This window comes from Phacochoerus africanus, chromosome 13 (assembly GCF_016906955.1).
Source record: "Phacochoerus africanus isolate WHEZ1 chromosome 13, ROS_Pafr_v1, whole genome shotgun sequence".
In the NCBI taxonomy this organism is placed as follows: domain Eukaryota; kingdom Metazoa; phylum Chordata; class Mammalia; order Artiodactyla; family Suidae; genus Phacochoerus; species Phacochoerus africanus.
In genome coordinates this window covers 67,134,808-67,153,473 of record NC_062556.1, presented here as the reverse complement: position 1 = coordinate 67,153,473, position 18,666 = coordinate 67,134,808, and the positions used below count along the sequence as shown (strand labels likewise).

The window sequence follows — 18,666 nt, the reverse complement described above, 5'->3', positions numbered from 1 at the left end:
AGAGGATTTATTTTTTTGTGTGTTTTTGTTTACCGGTTCTCTGTATGGAGAAGATTGTTTAAAAGTAATGTAGTAATTGCAGTGTTTGGTGTGATATAATTCAGAATGTGTAATCTAATATAGAAGGACATTGGCTGCTTTTGGCCTTTGTCGTCCCCGCATTGGTTTAGGGCGAGGGGTTAGCGATGTCTGGTGACTGATCTTTCGTAGCTGTGGATTGACGTGATCCAAGAAATCTGGATGGTAAGCTTAAAAATCTTTTTCCTGAGCTTAGGCCTGGCTTTTTTTGATTTTTTTAAAGTGTGTGTTTGTGTTAATTAAAAATAGAAATATTATAGCTTTGCCTTTCTTACAAAATTTGCCAAATAAACCCAATTTAAACAATTGGGACAGTGCCGAAAGATTTAAAAAAACGTGGATAACAGCTGTTAATATGTTAGTGTCCCTCCTTCCAGGTTTCTTTTTTGTGAATGTTTATAACCTGTCTCCCACATATGCAGAACAAAAAAGGGAACCATTCTGTACATGTTCTGTTTTGTAGGGTGCCTTTTTCTTCTTAAATGTTGAGACGGGAGTTTCCGTTGTGGCTGAGCGGTAATGAACAGGACTCGTATCCATGAGGACTCGGGTTCAGTCCTGGGGTTAAGGATCGCTCAGTGGCTTGAGGGTCTGGCGTTGCCCTGAGCTGTGTTGCAGGTCACAGATGAGGCTAGGGTCTGGTGTGGCTGTGGCGTAGGCCGGCAGCTGTAGCTCCAATTCCACCTGGTCAGGAACCAGGTCCTAGGCCTTGCTGGGAGTGTGTTGATCATGGACCAGAATGTTCTGTGGGAGAGCTGAGGACCCCTGGTGAAGATCGCGCGGGAATGCAGGCCTTGGGATTCCTGACAGCTGTTTTTGTGTGGGGGGCCTTTTTTTTTTTTTTTTTTTTTTTGCTTCCTGCTTCTGGAGGGTGAAGGTTTCTAGACTCTGACCTCTGAATCAGAGCTGAGTTACTCTGCTCGGATAGTTGTGTGAGCATCAGTTAAATATGTGCGTACTTGACCCGATCCAGCTGTCCAGCCGGGAGCGCATCTGTTGCATTATTCATTTGGTTTGCCCTTGCAGGGCGTAGATTTCTCTTGGGGGGATCTGAGAGCTCCGCAGGGTCCCTGTGCGGGGGCGGGGGGGGGTGCTCTCAGCGGCTGTCCTTTCTGTGCAGCCAGAGATGGGCTCGGAGCCGCCTCCCTCCCTCCTGCTTTTGGCAGGTTCAGGCTCAGGGTGTCGTTGTTGGCCCCGTAGCGGGGGCTGGAGGCTCTGAGGTTTCGTTCTGTTACCGCCACTGCAGACCGTTCTTGTCAGGGTGAGTGTGAAGGATTCTGAGTCGGGAAATGAGTGTTCCTACCTGGGGATGGAGAAGTACCAGCAAAGGCGAGGAAGGCAGACGCTCTGGTCCCCCTTCCCAGGCGTCCGCGTGGCTCTCCCCGCGTGTCCTCCCTCCGTGGCAGGGGGATTTGGTAGAGGAAGGTGCAGGGAAGTCAGGAGCCAGGGAGCCTGCGCGTTTGTTCCCCTCGGCCAGGGGACGTGCCACCTGTATGTCTTGACTCCTGTCTGTCTTGGCTCTACGAGGCCAGCTGTTTGATGGTGTTCTGGAAACATGCGGTGTAGATGGCCGTGGGATTCCCGCGTTACCAGTTGAGTGGACCCCGAACCTGGAAGGCGGGCCCCGGTTTTGTTGCCGTCAGTAGAATGCAGGGCTGGGAGGAAGTTGGAACCAACCTACAGGTAAGAGTGGGTTTGTTTTTTGGTGTTTTGTTTTGTTTTTCGGACTGTGCAAGAGATGAGTGTATTGCTTTCGCCAGTCCTTTGCACTTTACCTGACTGTGGAGAGACTTGGCCAGAACGGTCCTTACTCAGCTGGATTCACTCAGGTTTGCACACCTTCCAGAAGGCTGCCGTGGCGGTCAGCCCCGGGGTGGGTGGACTGAGGTGCTGGAAGATAGCCAACTCGATAGAGCTGCTTACCACGTCCAGAAAATGAGGCAGTCCAGGTAAGATCTTCATCTAGGATAAGAAATAAATAGTTTTAAGCAGGTTCTGATGGAAGGAAATTAAATAAATCACTGAATCGTCCCTTCCTCCGAGATCAGGAAACCACAGCACAAAGGTTATTGCCCAAGATCATTACGCAAGCGTGTGGTGGGGACAGGCGTGTTCAGAAGGCCACACCCTTGACCGTGACACTTCACACCTCTGCTGCTGGGAAGTGCGCTGTGTTTGCAGATCTAAACAATGATTGCTGAAATCTGGGCTGATATCCGGGATTAAGTCAGACATGGCCCAGGAATTCTAGGCAGTGTGGAATGTGGCAGGCAGTACATTGGTACGCGCTCCTGCGTGGTTTTTGCTCCAGTACTAGTTGAGAAACTATCATCCTGCATTTCAAAGCAAGATTGATAGAGTTTTTCCTTAGTAGCTGTGATCTCTTGAAACTCCAGCCTGTCGGGTGCTGCTCAGCCAGTAGACAGAATGAAAACGGTGCAGGACCCAAGTGAATCATTTCCTTCGCCTGGTCCGCTTATTAAATTGGCTGTTTTTTATAAGTCAAAAATAACAGCTCTTTCCTGAAAGACCTAAAGCATTTCTTTTAGATGATCATTTTCCTGAAGCCAATCTGATACTTAGATAATGCTCCTTCTGTCCACAGCCCCACAGTTTTTGTAACATTGCTAGACAAAAAGCATTTTTCTTTTTATTGTGAACATAGACAAACACTGCACTTTGTAGGTAGTTGGTCAGGATCCGTCTTGAAGTGTCGGGGTCCTGTTTCGATCAGCTTGAAGTTCCATGGACACTTTGGCCCTGTGGCCTTAAACCAGCCCTTCTGTTTGGGTGCTAGATAGGGTGCAGGACTGGACAGGGTGCAGGACTGGACAGGCAAGTGACATTTGGGTAAATCGCGAAGCCTTGGAAGATGGTGAAACTTTGCTTTACTTTTCGAAAAGTCCTTCCATCTCTGAACATGGGGCACTCACTGCGTGCTGGGTATCGGGTGGAATGAGCGGCTTGACGTCCTGGCTTTCTCATGCCCCGAGGCTGTGGTGGGGGGTGTGTGTGCAGGTGAGTGAATGTGTCATGGTGACTGCCCTCCTTTCAGGTGTGCAGGTCGGTAGGTTTTAGTAACGTCAGCGGGTGGTGCAGTCATCGCCGTAAATAAATGAGTGAAGGATGTTTTTGTCCCCAGTGGGTCCCTCGTTCTTGTTTACAGTTATCCTCTGTTCCCGCCTCAGCCCCTCAAAACCCCTAATCGGTTACTTTTTCCGTCTCCATCACTTTGCCTTTTCTGGGTATCTGACATTTGTGAAGTGGCACAGCGTGTGGTCCCTCGTGCGTGGCTTCTTTGCACCTGCATGCGTGTTTGTGAGGTTCCTGACATGTGCGTGAGTAGTTCGTGCCGGCTTATTGCTGAATTGTACCCAATGTAAGGACGTGCCACGTTTCTCGGTGCATTCGTGTGTTGATGGGCGTGGAGGTTGTTTCCAACATTTGGCTGTTATGAATAATGCTGCTGCGAATATTTGCGCATGTGTCTTTGAGTCGACATATGTTTTCAGTTCTCTTGGGAGTGCAATTGCTGGGTCATAAGGTGGCTAATTTTTTTAATTGGCCACACCTGTAGCATAGGGACGTTCCCTGGTCAGGGATGGAACCTGCGCCTCTGCAGTGACCCGAGCTGCTGCCATCGGATTCTTAACCCACTCCTCCTCAGCGGGAAGCCATATGCTTAATTTTTTGAGACCTTGCCAAACTGCTTTCTGAAGCGGCTGCACCATTTCCCATCCCTTCAGCCATTTAATGCAGGAGGGGAGGACATACTGTGGTTTTCAGAGCCTTACTGGGCTTCCAGAACAAGAGGGCTCTGTTACATCAGTATGGCAAAGTGGAGGAGAGCAATCTAATAACAAAAAAGTTGTGAACCATGATTTACTCTTTTGGAGGCATTTTAGCGTTAGAGCCAGCTTACTGCACCCACGCAGGAGGTGTGCGCTTCAGGGCAGCGTGATTGGAGGGATGAGGATGCAGACGGGAAATTGAGTACAAAGCGGGCAGCAGGCTGAGAGAGTAGAAACCACTTGTCCTTTCTCTTTGCTGTTGGTGGGGTAACTGTTTAAGTTTTGGTTCTTAACCCTTTTCTTCCAATCGTCCCCCCAAACCCCAGCCCTGGACTCCCGTGGCTTCTCATTTGGTTTCCTTTATGGTATCTTCCAGAAATCGTGACAGATTTTGAGAGAGCAGAACAAAGCAATATCTTTGCTGTGGTTTTCTCACTAATGATGACATTCTTTCACCTCAGTTTGGGTCTAATTAAAGAGCGAGGAAGGAAGAAGGGATGCCAGGGGCTGTGTGGGGAAGAGGTAATGAGCCTGGGAGGTTAAGTGGCAGGTGGGAAACTGTGGGAAACTCTCTCCAGGCTGATGGTTCCAGCACAAGGAGTGTTCCTGGTGGTGGGGGGGGGTGTGAGTGAGGGGGAGGGAGAGGCTTCGGCTAAGAGGAGGGAAAAAAAGATCCCCCGAGGGGAAGATAATGAGACTGGAAAGGTAAGAGGAGCTGACAACTCCCCCTGAGCTGAAGGTCCGCTGCAGGTGCAGCTAAGCTGCTTGCTGAGGAAGGGATTAGCACCGACCCGAAAGCCCAGTGATGGCCCGGGTGGTAACACCTTTCTCTTTGCCAAAACCTGAAGTCCGCTGTGATCCTCAGGAAGGAGGTTCTGGAGGTGATGCGACGTTGCTGGTTCCCTGTGACGTTGATGAGGGGCACAGAGAGGAGGTATCTGTGTGGCGGCGGAAGCCGGGATGAAGGTTGGATGCAGGTGCAGCATCGGCGGACGGTGAACTTGAGCTGCACCCCAAACTGAGTGGTGGAGGAAAGGTCGTGAGGGCTACAGCCAGGCCCCTGGTCCTTCCCATGGAGTAAGTCATTTCTCCCTCCCCCAGTCTGACCTAGATGCTCCCCCTGCCCCCCCGCCCCCTTCGACAGAGAGGAAACTGAGTAACTTGCTCAGGGTCCGAGCAGCCTCAGGTGGCAGAGGGCGCCCCAGCCTGACGTGCGTGCTTTTGGACGAGAGTGTGTGAAGGCCCCTAGGCTTCGCCCTTCCCGGCAGCCGCCTGGGGACCTGCCCAAGGACGACCATCCACAGCTCTGGCTGTGAAAGTGTCCGTAACAGGTGGGCTCTCCCGCCAGAGCTGGGGCTGAGGGGTCTCGGTGTGGCCGGTGGAAAGAACGTGGCTTCTGAGCTGGGTCCCTGGGTCCTGAGCCCTGAACCCCCGCCACCTCACCTGTACAGGCAGCCTCTTCAGAGGGCCCCCGGCCAGGAGGTGCTGGGCGCTGTCCCTCCCGCCCCCCGGGAGTGAGGCTGGGGAGGGGTTCTTGGTTCTGCAGAGTGGGGGGGGCGGGCGGGCAGGTGGAAGCTTCCTGAGCCGCCTCGAGGCTCCTGTGCCTGCGCAGGGCGCTGGCACGGGGCTCCCTCCGTGGGACCGGGCCAGGCGCGTTGCTGGGTTGGCCCGCCATGCACAGTGGTGGCCGCCTTAATGGTCTAGCCTGAGGTGAGCAAACTCCAGCTTCACTTAGGAGCTGAGAATGGGCTTTTATGTTTTCAAGTGGTTGTTGAAAAAGAGACGAATATGCACCCAGAGCCTGAGATGGGCCTGTCTGTGCCCCCCCTGAAGACTTGCTCCCCCAGGGTCCACAGCACAGCTGACTGGGTGGCAGCCGTCTCGTGGGACATGGGGCCACAGGACTTCTGTGGAAGGGGAGATGGGCTGACACTCAGCACATCTCTCGCCCTCTCTTGCCGCCCCTCTTTGGGGTAATCCAACTCTGTGACCCCCGCCCCCAGGCAGGAGGCCAGCCTTCTGTTTGTGGCCAGTCACCCTTGCCCATGACCTTAACTTCTCTATTCCAGCCACTTTGCTCTGATGCCTCTGAAAGCTAAAGGGTTTTCAGGTAAAAGAAGTGTGATTGTTGATTGAAATATACTCACGCCCAGATGTCTTTGGTCTCATGTGAGAACGGTCGCATCTCCCGGGGCCTCGCAGTTGTCACTGCAGGCTTTTGTAAGATGCGCGCAGAAGGCGAGGTCACCTGCACAGAATGGGAGGTGGGGTCCCTTGGGCTGCTTGCAGGATGCCTGCTGATGACCCAAGGGAGACCCTGCCAGCTCGCTTCCTCTCCGCTCAGGCCTCCTGCCAGGCCAGCAGCTGACCCGCACTTTCCAGACTAGAGCCTGACCCACGATGCACAGGCCGAGTGGGGCTTGACCCCACTCACTGGCTGTGGGGGTCCTCGTTAAGTGACCTGCCCTCTACACCCCGGGTTTCTCGGCTGCGTCACGAGGACCGTGGTCCTTTTCTCCTGGGCGAGTGGGGGGCTCTGCAAAGGAGTGTGCGTGAAAACTGCTCGGCACCAGGCTTTGCGTGGCGGGGCTCTTGGAACTGGGAGCTGCTCTTGTTTGTGCCTCTGAGTGCAGGGTGGGGAGGTTTCCACGGCTGCCCTGCTACTTGTGCTTTGATTTTCATAAAGGAGATGCCAGGATTCACTTCTCAATGCGCTATGTGTAATTTCTGTGGAATGCACTGCATCTGCTTCATTAAGTGCTCGCCCTGCAAAAGCAGCTTGATTTCGGTCTTTGCCTGGACACCTGGGCCTGCTCGCCCCCTCACAGAAGCCCCAGCCTTCTTCAGCTGGAGCATTTCCCTGAAGGAAAGTACCACACCCCCTGGAGGAGCCTGGGCGGGGGTCACCAGTGTCTGCGTGGGGACCCCAGGGTGCTGCGGCTTAGCTGGCCAGGGCTTTGTAACCCAGCTTAGTGACCCCGGATGAGTTGCAGCCCCAGGTCCTTGGCTCCCTCCCTCGTCAGGCCTCTCGGTCTGGGGGTGTGAGTGAAGCGAGCCAGCAGCGTCCCGCATGGCGCTGCGAGCATTTGGCACGGGCCCGGGCAGTGGGCGGAAGAGTAGCCAGAGCCCCTGGCTTTTGTTGAATCTGCTCTGAGAAGGAGCTTGACCCCTGAGAGCGGGGGCGCGCGGCCTTTCCACGGGGGCCTTCCAGCCTGGCCCCTCATTCCGTGCCCAGGGCCCCTCGGTGCCCTGCCTGTGCCCCATCCTGGGCTGATCGTGCTTTCCTGGGGTTGGGGAGGGGGGTGGCTTCTCCCTGACCTCTGACCTCACAAAGCCCCAGACATGGTTTTGTAAGGGATGAGCAGGTGGGGGCTGGAGGTGTTTATTAGATCCCCAGGCGGGAGCAGTAGATTCACCTGGGGGGGTTTCGGGCCCATCTCCCTCATTTCTAATGTTTTTCTAAAGGTGGTATTTTCTTACTGGCTAGAGCAGTTTCTAAACACCCATATAAAAATGAATAGAATGCTGCCACGAGGAGTCTCTCAAAATTAAGGACAGGAGTTGCAGGAGAATGTCTAGTACTCTGGATATGTAGGTTTAGACACACTCATAATTTAACACCTCTTTGCCTCCATTCTTTGTTAAAATTGTTGACTGTTCAATTCAGGTGGATTGAAACAAGTGTATACGGGGCGGGGGGTGGGGGGGGGTGCGCTCATTGAGCGAGACCGTGGGGCATTTGTGACGTGCCTGTGACGTGCCTTAGACGGACACTGAGCTGACACGCACAGGCCCAGGGGCTCGTGCTGTAGTGACAGTTGTTTGATGTGACCTGCAGAAAAGCTCGCTTCTGTGTATGTTAGGCCTCACACTTCAAAGTGACCTCTCATCAGTTTGCTAGAACTGAGGCTTTTCTTCTAAAGAATATTTGAGGATTGGACAAATCTGTCAATTCTTTGAATGCATGGGAGCCACCTGCTATTTAAAGAGCTTTTTTTTGGTAAATAAAGATTTTTGTTTCGGAGACCTTAAATCAGCCAGCTAGTTTAAGCAGAACCCTTGAGGCTGGAGGTGGCCAGAGGGGAGGGTTGGAGAGGCCAAGACAGAAAGGGAGGTGCTCTGCTGGGGTTCCCCCCCCCCGCCCCCGGTGGATGTGGCAGGTGAGCTCTCCAGGTGAGCCCCACTTCTCTCAGTCTTGGTAGCACACAGGAATCTTCCGGGGGTTTAAATTATTCTGGAACTGAGAGTGGGCTTTGCTGGTCTGGGTGGGGCTGGGCCAGGTGCTTCTGGCCGGCGTTCAGCCTGTGCTGGGCAGCGCTGACCTCACCCTGGGAAGCTGCCCGTGTGCCTGGTGGGGAGTCAGAACGAGGAACTCGGAGTTTCTTGGTTCTGTTCATGTCCAGCTGTGTCTGGGGCTGGCTGCTGGGGTCACGGCACTGTGACGTTGCCGTGGTGGCACACGTGTGCGAGGGGCTTCCCAGGCCGGCGAGGAGCCTGGGGTGTGTGCTGAAGTTTCTTTGTGCCTCCGCTCCGCTCCCAGAGCTGAGTGGGTTTTGGATGTTGCAGAGGTTTCTGGTTAGAGGATTTCTGGGAAGATCCCCATAAAAGCGTATTTGGCTTTTTTGGGGGTGGGGGGGAGTGTCCTTTTTTGGTTTGTTTATAAACTGCATTGGCCGTGTGTGTGTGTGTGTGTGTGTGTGTGTGTATATCTATATCTATGTGTTCCCGCATGTATTTTATAAAAAAGGCAGCTTGATTTTCACATGGGGGAGGGGTGGGAAGGACTGATCAAGAGTGAGCTTTAAACTCGTTAGAAGGAGAGAAAAACCTTTCCAGGTTACTAGGCTCGATGAGACGAGTTGCCCAATGTAACTCCGAGTGCAGAATGCCCTTCAAGATGTAATGGTTACACTGATGAGACAGATTTTCAGGGAGTTTTATTTGCTTCTAATTAGCTTAACCATAGCTTATTTATGGGACAAATAATTGTATTAAAAATAGGAACATAAAGTGAAGCCATACTTTAAAATGGCAGTGGTTTTTAATCTCGTTTGGGACCATGTCGCGTTGTGTTATACACAGTTTGTTCTTTGTAAGGGTCTCGTTGTAGTGATTTCTAAATGTTGCTAAAACCAGTTGCTGTTGTAAGGACGACCTGCTTGGTCTTGGATGAGCTGCTCAGATTCCATGCCGGTGTCGAGGGGACACAGCCTCGCCTGCTCTCTGCAAGAGGCTTTGCAGTGCACGTGGCTCTCTCTTCTCTTACTTGGGCTAATTTGATCCTCTGACAAACCTATGGGGTGAACAAAACTGCATGAGACATCCCCGGTCCGTTATAGTGAGACACCAGGACTTGCTCCAGGTCATACAGCAAAGCGCTGCAGCAGGAGGAAAACCCAGGCCCTGTTTTTGTGCGCTTCCTGTTGTGTTTTGCTGTCAGAGCTTGGGAGGCGGTGAGCAACCTGCTCCCCCTTTGGAATCAGCTGGCCCTGAGTTCCATCTCGGGGTCTGTCACCTGTGGTGAGTTGAGGCCTCCTAGGTGGGGGGAGGGGAACACAGGAATGGCAGGCGTTTCCTTAGGGCTTCGAGCCTCGGCCTCACCCCATGGGGCCCAAGTCCAAGACCACAGAGCTCTCGGCTTCCGACTATACCTAATTTGGGCCCCGGGGGAGGCCCAGATTCTGGCATTTAGGGGTGTCGGGAAGCAGCTGCCTTATGCACTCGAATCTGGTGCAGATTGTTTTGCAAGATGCTCTCAGGTTCAGATTTCTGCTCGGAAATGGTGAACAGGCTTCCGCTTTGACAAACTGTCTAAAGACACGTGTTTCTGCCGGGGAAGCACGTGGCCCTCTTGACGAGCTCGCGGGGTCTGCTATGTCCCCCAGGCCCATGCCTTTTGCATCTTGCCTCCTTGGCCGTAATTCTCCCTGGGCCTGGGCCTGCTTTCCTTTTCCATTTAAAAGCTCTTCTGCGCATCTGGCTTGAGTACCTCCTCCGGAGGCCACCTAGGGAGGAGCTCCGTCTTTGCTTCTCTATTTTAAGGGATTTAAGAACAGAGGTTTATGGAAGGCTTGGAAGGGTCTCCTGGGCATGGTTTTTTGTGTATTTATAGCTCTAAGCATCATTTCCTAGCTCTGAGAGGGAGGGCTCGTTGCAGCAGTGGCTTGGCGCCCTCTCCAAGCTCCACGTTGGATCACCCCCTGGGCAGGTGGTTCACTAACCTGCACCACGTGTGGCCGCTGCCCCTTAGGAGTTTCACAGATGTTTTCTTCTCTTTCTGAGGATGCTCAGGGGCCTCCTAGGATTCTCCCTGTCCCCTTCCTAACGAGAAAAGGCCTCGTTATTTTAGCTGGCATTAGGATAGGGCCGTGGAGGGCCTGCTGCTTTGAGTCCAGTGGTCTGGCTTTTACTTCTGGTTCTATTTCACATGAGAGGCTTCTAAAAAACTACCGAGTCGTGACCAAGTATTGTCAGAATAGCTCAGTATTAAGTGCTCAGAACACACGCAATGACAGAAGTGGCTTCTGTTTACCACGTACTTAAAAACTGTTTAGCAGATACCATACAAGGAGCTTTCCTTATGTTCTGATTTTGTCCTTTCTGCTTCTTGAGCAGTAAGTAGCAGTACTTCATTTTACAGATAGGGAAACAGGCCGGGTGGTTCAGTGACGTGCTGGTAATTTGGTAGAGCTGACATCCAACTTGGGTTGTTCAGACTTTGAGTGCCTAGGGCCGCCTGGAAACCTCCGTTCTGGTGTGTAATTTTAAGCGTTGAGAAGGACAGCATTGAATCTGTCTCTCAGAGAGCTTCTTTGGGGAGGGGCAGATATCGCGTCTTTTCTCCTGGGCCTTGCAGAGCTGTTGCTCCAGTGATACTTTGCCGAATCAGAGCAAAGCATCTGTTCAGTGCGCACATGGGAGAGGCTGGGCTTGCATTTGCCTCGTCTCCTCCATGCTATGCTCTGAACTTTGGCTGGGTTTTTGGTTTTGATTATTTGCTTCCTAAGGAGGCTTGGGTATTACCTGCAGGTATCATGGTGCTTTGCTGGGTTAGGTTGGCAAGATTATAAAATATATTAAGTGGTAGATGACAGTCTCCAGGGTGAAAATCATGTGTAAAACGTTGTTCATGTAGTTTTCAACCTGTGCCATTAAAAAGTGCTCTCTGGGGGCGAGGAGCCCAGGAGCCCTGCTGCACTTGCTCAGGGAGTCATCAGGTCTGAGTGGGTTTGACGCGGGAACCTTTCGCCTGCACACGGAAGGGACGGCGGCCTCCTTGGGGGCAGAGAGAGAAGGTGTAGAAGGGACACACAGTTTGAGGGGGAAGCTGTGCCCGGGCGATGACCTCTGCCGCGGCGACGTGGGGTCTCCTGCCCTGCCCCCCCCCCCCCACCGCCCCGCTCGCCCCCCAGCCACGCGTTGTCTCTTCTCCAGCTCTAATAACGTCACTTGGGAATTGTCTGCAGATGGAGTCACGCCGTATGTGGCCCATATGTGACTCGTTGACAGTGCTAAGGAGTTGGGCAGCGGGGGGAGCGGCAGGAAGGGGGCTTGGGAGGGGCCGGGGCCTGAGTGTGTGCCTCTCAGAGCAGGAAGCCACGCTCGGTCGGGGGAGCCGGGGGAGCGCGCAGCGAGGTCGGCGTTGGGGAGCTGGCCGGGGAGGGCGGCGGCGAGGCGGGGGTACACGCAGAGGCCATTTGGGGGTCGGGTAGGAAAGGAACTGGGGTGCTGGGGGGGTTCCAGCTCTGGAAATGGTCCACAGGAACCTATCAGCAGTGGAACTCTGGGTGGGAGAGTTGGGCTGTTGTGCCAGGACGAGGTCGTGCTGAGCTGCTGGCAGAGACCTGCTGGTGGCAGGTGCGCCCAGCTGGCCCCTGGCTCCCACCTGTGTGCCCCTGGCTGCCAGGCCAGTGGAGGAGGGCTTCTGAGGCTGAGTTCAGCCCTGCGAGGAGAGTTCTATGACTCATTTTTTTTTTTAAATGATTTTTATTTTTTTTTCCATTATCGCTGGTTTACAGTGTTCTGTCAGTTTTCTCCTGTACAGCAAGGTGACCCAGTCACACATATGCATATACATTCTTTTTTCTCACGTTATCATGCTCCATCATAAGTGACTAGATATAGTTCCCAGGGCTACACAGCAGGAGCTCATTGCTAATCCATTCCAAAGGCAATAGTCTGCATCTATTAACCCCCAGCTCCCCATCCATCCCACTCCCTCCCCCTCTCCCTCGGCCACCACAAGTCTGTTCTCCAAGTCCATAATTTTCTTTTCTGTAGAAAGGTTCATTTGTGCCGTATATTAGATTCCAGATATAAGTGATATCATATGGTATTTGTCTTTCTGACTGACTTCACTCAGGATGAGTCTTTAGTTCCATCCATGTTGCTGCAAATGGCACTATGTTGTTCTTTTTTAGGGCCGAGTAGTATTCCATTGTGTATATATGTACCACATCTTCTTAATCCATTCATCTGTTGATGGACATTTAGGTTGTTTCTGTGTCTTGGCTATTGTGAATAGTGCTGCAGTGAACATTGAGGTGTGTGTGTCTTTTTCAAGGAGAGTTTTGTCGGATATATGCCCAAGAGAGTTCTGTGACTTGTAAGGGCTGCTTGTCAACTTCAGAAGCAGGGAGGGAGCATGCCTGGTCCGGGCCCAGCTGGACCCTGGTGCCCTCTGTTGCTGTGATGTGATGGGTGCCGGTTGTGGAACACACCACACCTAGATAACAGGGCTTTTTCCTTTCTTGGAGCTTGGCTTCAGCCCAGAGTGGTGCCGTGTGTGCCACTATGCAAGTGGTGCGTCTGAAGCTGAGGGACTTTGAAAGTTGATTAGTGATGCCAGATGCAGTTTTCATTGCCAGAAGTGATTAAAAGCACACTGTAATAGCTGTTCAGGCTTCAAAATATAGGACACTTAAGTCATCATAGACGTGTTGTAATGAAGCCTCTCGAGGGATCATGAAGGAGTTGGATGGATGGTTGTAGACGCCTGCCCAGAGGGGCAGCTCTGGGCCCCCTCAGGCGTTCGGGCGTGGCGGGGGGAGCAGGGCACCCTGCCCTGGGGTTTCCTCTTCAGAGGAACAGAAGCCTGAAGGTGTGGGGGCCCCTCGCCATGCCGTATGGCAGTGTGACGGCTGCTTGAGCCATGCCCATGCTTGTTTGCTGCCCGTTCTAGGAGATGCCAGACTTTGGGGCAGATGCCAGGCTTTGGGGCTGGTGGTTGCCCATGCTGCTGTATCAGCGTGAGAAGCGCCTGTGGATGATGCGGGACCTCCTGGGCACAGTCCCTTGGCTCTTTGGCTCGTCCCCCCCATCCCTGACCAGGGAAGGGGTTCCTGGGCTTGTTGGCAAGGGGGCTGGGGCGCCTTTTCAGAGCCCAGACATGTGCCTGGGCCCCCTGACCTGGGGGAAAGAAGTGTGTCTTTACCTGATTTTGGTCAGTTTTCAAGGATCCTGACCTTAGGATGATGAAGTACAACAAATGCCCTGGTTTTACCAAATCGTGAAATTAAAATTAGACAAGGTGAGAGTATGTAGAAAGGCCCAGAATTTCGCTGACTATAATTTAAAGTCACAGACGGCCTGGTGATGTCATGATGAAAAGGATGATGCAAAAGACCCAAAAATGAAGCCACAAGAAGTAGGAAGACCAAGTGTCATTTCCTGAAAGGTTTCGCTTAACCCCGAGGCCCCCCTAAGAGGGAAGGTGGGGTGTTTCTTGACACAGGTGGTGGTGGGGGTTGGAGGGACCTGGAGAGATGAGTGTAGACATCGGTGGCAGGGGGCCTTCTTTTACAGATGCCCCCCCAGGACATGTCACATCCCGTGGTTGGTCGGTGCGTTAATCCAGAGAGATGCTGTTTCTGTTATTTGTCTCTCTCCAGCCCCTGTCCGAGAGGAGGAAACTCGGTACAGATGTTGAGTAGCTCATGGGCCGCCTCCTGCACACCTGCTCTGTGCCTGAGGGCGGTGGTCTCCCAGCTCCGCTGTGGGAGTGGGCATCTCAGTGATGCTCTTTAGGGACCAGCCGGGTCCTGAGGAGTGGGATGTGCCCACAGCGCCCCAACCCCGCCCCATCCCCAGCCTCATGGCTCTGGGATGGGTGGGGCGGGACGGGGTCCTGGCTTTCCCCTGCAGGGCGAAGGCTGAGCCTCTGTGTCGTGGGAGTCTTTCAGGCTCGTGGGGTGGGTGGGGTGAGGAGCCAGCAGGCCTTTCCAATCTGGGATGGTGCCCAGTGCTTGGTGCAGCCTAAACCTTTCTGCTGGACAGCCCCCTTTCTACCAGGGAGATGTGCTTTCCACAGAACAGACTCTGGCAGCAGAACCTTGGAATTCCTTGTTGGACCAGGTCACTTCTGGCATGGTTTCCGTACCGCCTGCGGTGGGTAGCAGTGAGCTTATGTGAGAGTTGCCAAAGAGGGGGACACCGCTTGTTTAGGGCCCTGCTGTCCCCGTCTTGGCAGATGGCTCCCTTCTTGCCAGGGGCAGGTTTTAGCCTGCCTGACAGCTGGTAATACCATGGCAAAGCACGGAATACGACACCGCACTTGAGCAGCTGTGGGACAGAAAACCCAGTAACTTCACAGGTGTGGTTGCCTGGGCAGGAAAGGGGGGCTCGGAGAGGGTGGTCAGAGCAGTAGCGCAGCAGCTGTTTTCTAGGCTGTTTTGGACCCAGCGAAAGGGAAGCGGGGCAGTTTATTGAAAGGAAACCCCCTCCAGAGCATAGAACAGCTGCGCGTGGCCTCCTCAGGAGTGGACACTCCTGCGATGGTGGTCTGTGGTTTGCCCGTTGGGGTGGCACATCACCCCAGAACTTCGTGCCTAAAGCACTAATGGTTATTTCTCACGACTCCTCGGGTTGACCTGGGTTTTTTCTGCTTGGCTCATTCATTTCCTGGGGTCAGTGGCAGGGCCCAGGCTCGGCAGGGGGCAGCTAGGACGCTGGCGACCCCCTCTGGGTCTGCACTTGGCCTGGGGGGTGGCTGGGGCCCCGGCCTTTTCTCCACGTGGCCCCTCCTGCAGGCCTGCCCAGGCCTCCTTGTGTTGGCGGAGGTGAAAGCTCAGGCTTAACTTTGTTAATAGCACAGCTTCCCAGGAGCTCCCAGGGCTGGCCCACAGCCACGGGGCCTGGGGCACCGGGATGGATTATTTATTGGAGGTGTTACTGTAACGATCTGGGGGCTTGCCTTCTGGCCCCAAGGATTCCTGTCCCATTTCCCCCCACCCCACCCCGGGCACAGCATCCACCTTAACTCTGACCCTCCCTGTCCCAGATCAGGGCTGCCTGTGCACGGGCAGCTATTTGGGGGGTGGGAGGCGTCTCTTGATTCAGAGAGCCGTGAACTAAAAAGACCCCCCCCCCCGCCCCCGCCAGACCCCATGGGAGACAGAAGCACGGTAGCCGAGGTAGATGGCCGAGTTCAGAGAGGAGGCAGCAGGAGGCGTTTGGCAGTTAGCTGAGGTCCAGCTGTGCTGTCAGGCCTGTGGTCTAGCATCCATTTTTGTCATTGTCTGTTGGAGGTGACACACCAACCAAAGCCTGGTGGTTTCAGACAATCAGTAGCTGCTGTGGGTGATGGGGCAGCTGGGCTGGCCTTTGCCGGCTGTGCCCTTGTGGCTGCCACCTCTGTGCCAGGGTTCAGGCTGGGTGGTCTAGGCTGGCCTCCTGCACGTCCTGGGCCTCAGCTGGGGCCACACAGTGGTTGTGACTGCTCACTCCCAGCCTCCCCAGCCCTTTGGGGCTTCAGCTCAGAAGTCGTCGAGTCTTCTGAAAAACACTGACAAGCCCAGCTGAGGGATGGGGAGCAGAGCTGTGTCTTGTTAGGGTTGTGCCAAGGGGGTGTGGACACAGGGAGGCACAGCCATTGGCTGTTATTTTTGTAACCGTCTCCCACACTCTCATCTCCAGCATCGTAGGGGTTTGGCTGAATTCTCGTTGGCTTCATTTTTTATTAACTCAGGGCAAGGAACGCCACTGTTTTTCTTGGTAGGGGGCGGGGCTGCTCTTGGAGGGGGTCAGGTCAGCTGAGCTAAAACAAGCCCTGTTTTAGGGGCGCATCCCCCTGTCAGGGCTGCCTTGCTTTTCCCCCCAGGTCTCCTAAGCAAGGTTCTCAAAGTGTGGTCCCCAGGCCAGCAGCACCCGCGTCCCCTGGATGCTTGGGTTCTTGGCCACACCAGATTCACTGAGGCAGAACCTTGGGGGCAGGGCCAGGCCACCTGGCGGCTCACTGGCCCTCCAGGGGATTCGGATGCTGCAGGGGCGCAGGTGGCCCTTGGCGCCCCCTCCCCAACCCGCCCCCCAAGCTCCGGGTCTCCGGAACTGGCGTGTTCTTCAGGTCAGTGGCAGGCTCTGGTTTTCCTACTGCTCAGGGGACACGTACTGAGCAGCAGGCGCTCGAGCGTGGAGGTGAGAGGGGCCTGAACGCCCTCAGCTTCCCTGGGGCGAGGGAGGCGGCGCCACGAAGATGCAGTGCTGCCTTGCCATGTCTGCACCATAGGAAGTACCCAGCAAGCGATTGATCCTGGGAGGTAAAACCCAAAATGCAGGGCTGGAGCCAGCAGCTTGAAAGTTACCCTAGGAGTTCCCGTCATGGGGCAGCGGAAACGAATCCGACTAGGAATCATGAGGTGGCGGGTTCGATCCCAGGCCTTGCTCAGTGGGTTGAGAATCTGGCATTGCTGTGGCTGTGGTGAAGGTTGGCAGCTGTAGGTCTGATTTGATCCCTAGCCTGGGAACTTCCATATGCCATGGGTGTGGCCCTAAAAGGCAAAAAAAAAAAAAAAAAAGTTACCCTATTCATGATAATTGAAAACTGTTTTCCCCTCAAAGGTGCCTATACAGTGGGGGTCTTCTAAAAATATGGGTCACACAGGCCCCCTCCCCCTTCATGCTGCTGAGGGTGTTTGGGGGTCTCTCAGTATCCCAGTGGTTCTGACCAGCCAGCTGTGGGGAACTTGGTCCCAAACCCCAGGGAGAAGGAGGAAAGAACAGGAGGCCAAGTCTGGAACCTCGGGGCTAATGCCTGTGATTACTGGCCGACTTGGGCAGCGTCTGTGTCTGAGGACTCTTCTGGAACCAGGGAGATGGGGGGGGAATAGAGTTGTAGGCCTAGGGGACCGGGAGGCCTTGCGGGGGGAGTGGGTGGGAGGTCCTTGTTGGGTCCGATCTGCGATGCCATGATGCCCGTTCGACTATGCCATGCACCAAGTCGGCTCTGCCAGAGCAGGAGCCAGACTCTGACTGTGGGGACGGGGAACTTGAGTTGGGGGTGGCCTGAGCCAGGCGGTGATGGTTTTAAATGGGAGACGCCTGAGCTTGTGGCCCAGGCAGGTGAGGGGCAGGCGGATGAAGCCGCATCCTGGAGGGAAGGAGGCAGTTTGGAGGCCCAGCTTCTGGGACTGGCTTTGGGAAGAGGGGGGCCGCTCTCGCTCAGCCTGGAGGGGAGGAGGGGAGGGAAGCGAAGCGTGAAGGTGAGAGCTTGTGGCTGCTGCCCCTCGGTGCCCCAGGCCGCTTTTCTCCCCACTCGTGTTTGTGGGCTGGTGGGATCTGTGAGTTCTGCCCTCGCCTGTCATCTCACATGGGCTTCTGGTGTCCGTCTGCGCTTGTGTCACCGGGTCCTGGGTCCCCATGAGCACTGCTTGCAGCTCCTCGGATTCACCTGGGGTGGCTGGTCACCCACAAAGCTTGTTGGACCTGGTGCCGCCTCATCGCCTTAGTTCTGTGGGCCTCCTTCCTGTGCCTGTCACCCGCTCCCCCCGGCCTCCACCTCCCCACATGGCCTGTTACAGAACAAGGTATACCTTCCTTCCCTGTTAGATGCTCTGGGTCGTTAACCTCTGTTTCAGCGTATACCCCCCTAAATTAAGAAAATTGGGGGTGGGGGGCATGGGGAGAAAATAGAATTTTTGCTGACAAAGGTGGTTCCCAGTAAATCCATGTCTATTGCAACAGACATTTATTTATTTACTTGTACAAAAGCTGGAGGCTCTCCCAGTTTTTATGGTCTAGCTGGGTCATTGTTCTTCTCTGCACACTCTAGTCTAATGTGCACACACAGGTGAGATTTACAAATCTTTGTGACCTGAATGTGAAGGCCAGTGGTCACCCCCAGCCTGATCCTTAAGTGAGGAGAACAGCTCAGTCCTTGAAAGACGATGGCCTGTACCTTATCAGTAAGGACAAAGCAGGGGGTTTCCATCGTGGCTCAGCGGTTAACAAACCCGACTAGGATCCATGAGGATGTGGGTTCAGTCCCTGGCCTCGCTCAGTGGGTTAAGGATCCGGCATTGCTGTGAGCTGTGGTGTGGGTCACAGACATGGCTCGGATCTGGTGTGGCTGTGGCTGTGGTGTAGGCCGGCAGCTGTAACTCCTATTTGACCCCTAGCCTGGGAACCTCCATATGCCGCAGGTCCGGCCCTAAAAAAAGGCAAAAAAAAAAGGGGGGGGGGCAAAGCCGTCCCAGCCCTGTGAGTTACTCATTTCCCTTTTTTCCCTTCTCTCCTACAGAACCTAAAAGCGGATCCAGAGGAGCTTTTCACCAAACTGGAGAAAATCGGGAAGGGCTCTTTTGGTGAGGTGTTCAAAGGCATTGACAATCGGACTCAGAAAGTGGTCGCCATAAAAATCATTGACCTGGAAGAGGCAGAAGATGAGATAGAGGACATTCAGCAAGAAATCACCGTGCTGAGTCAGTGCGACAGTCCCTACGTAACCAAATATTATGGGTCCTATCTGAAGGTAAGGCTGAAAGATGCAAATGCGATTTTCTGTGATGCAGCAGCTGACTGAGGA

The 18,666-nt window shown here is 54.1% G+C and overlaps 1 protein-coding gene across 3 annotated transcripts in view; it reads left to right on the top strand.

Moving 5' to 3' along the window:
- Nucleotides 1-18,666, top strand: part of STK24 (serine/threonine kinase 24) — a 106,212-nt gene that overhangs the window by 21,151 nt on the left and 66,395 nt on the right. For all 3 annotated transcript variants that reach the window (XM_047756236.1, XM_047756234.1, XM_047756235.1), the window contains exon 2: nt 18,382-18,612. In XM_047756236.1, coding sequence (XP_047612192.1) covers nt 18,382-18,612 — 231 coding nt within the window. The remainder of the gene's footprint in view (nt 1-18,381; nt 18,613-18,666) is intronic.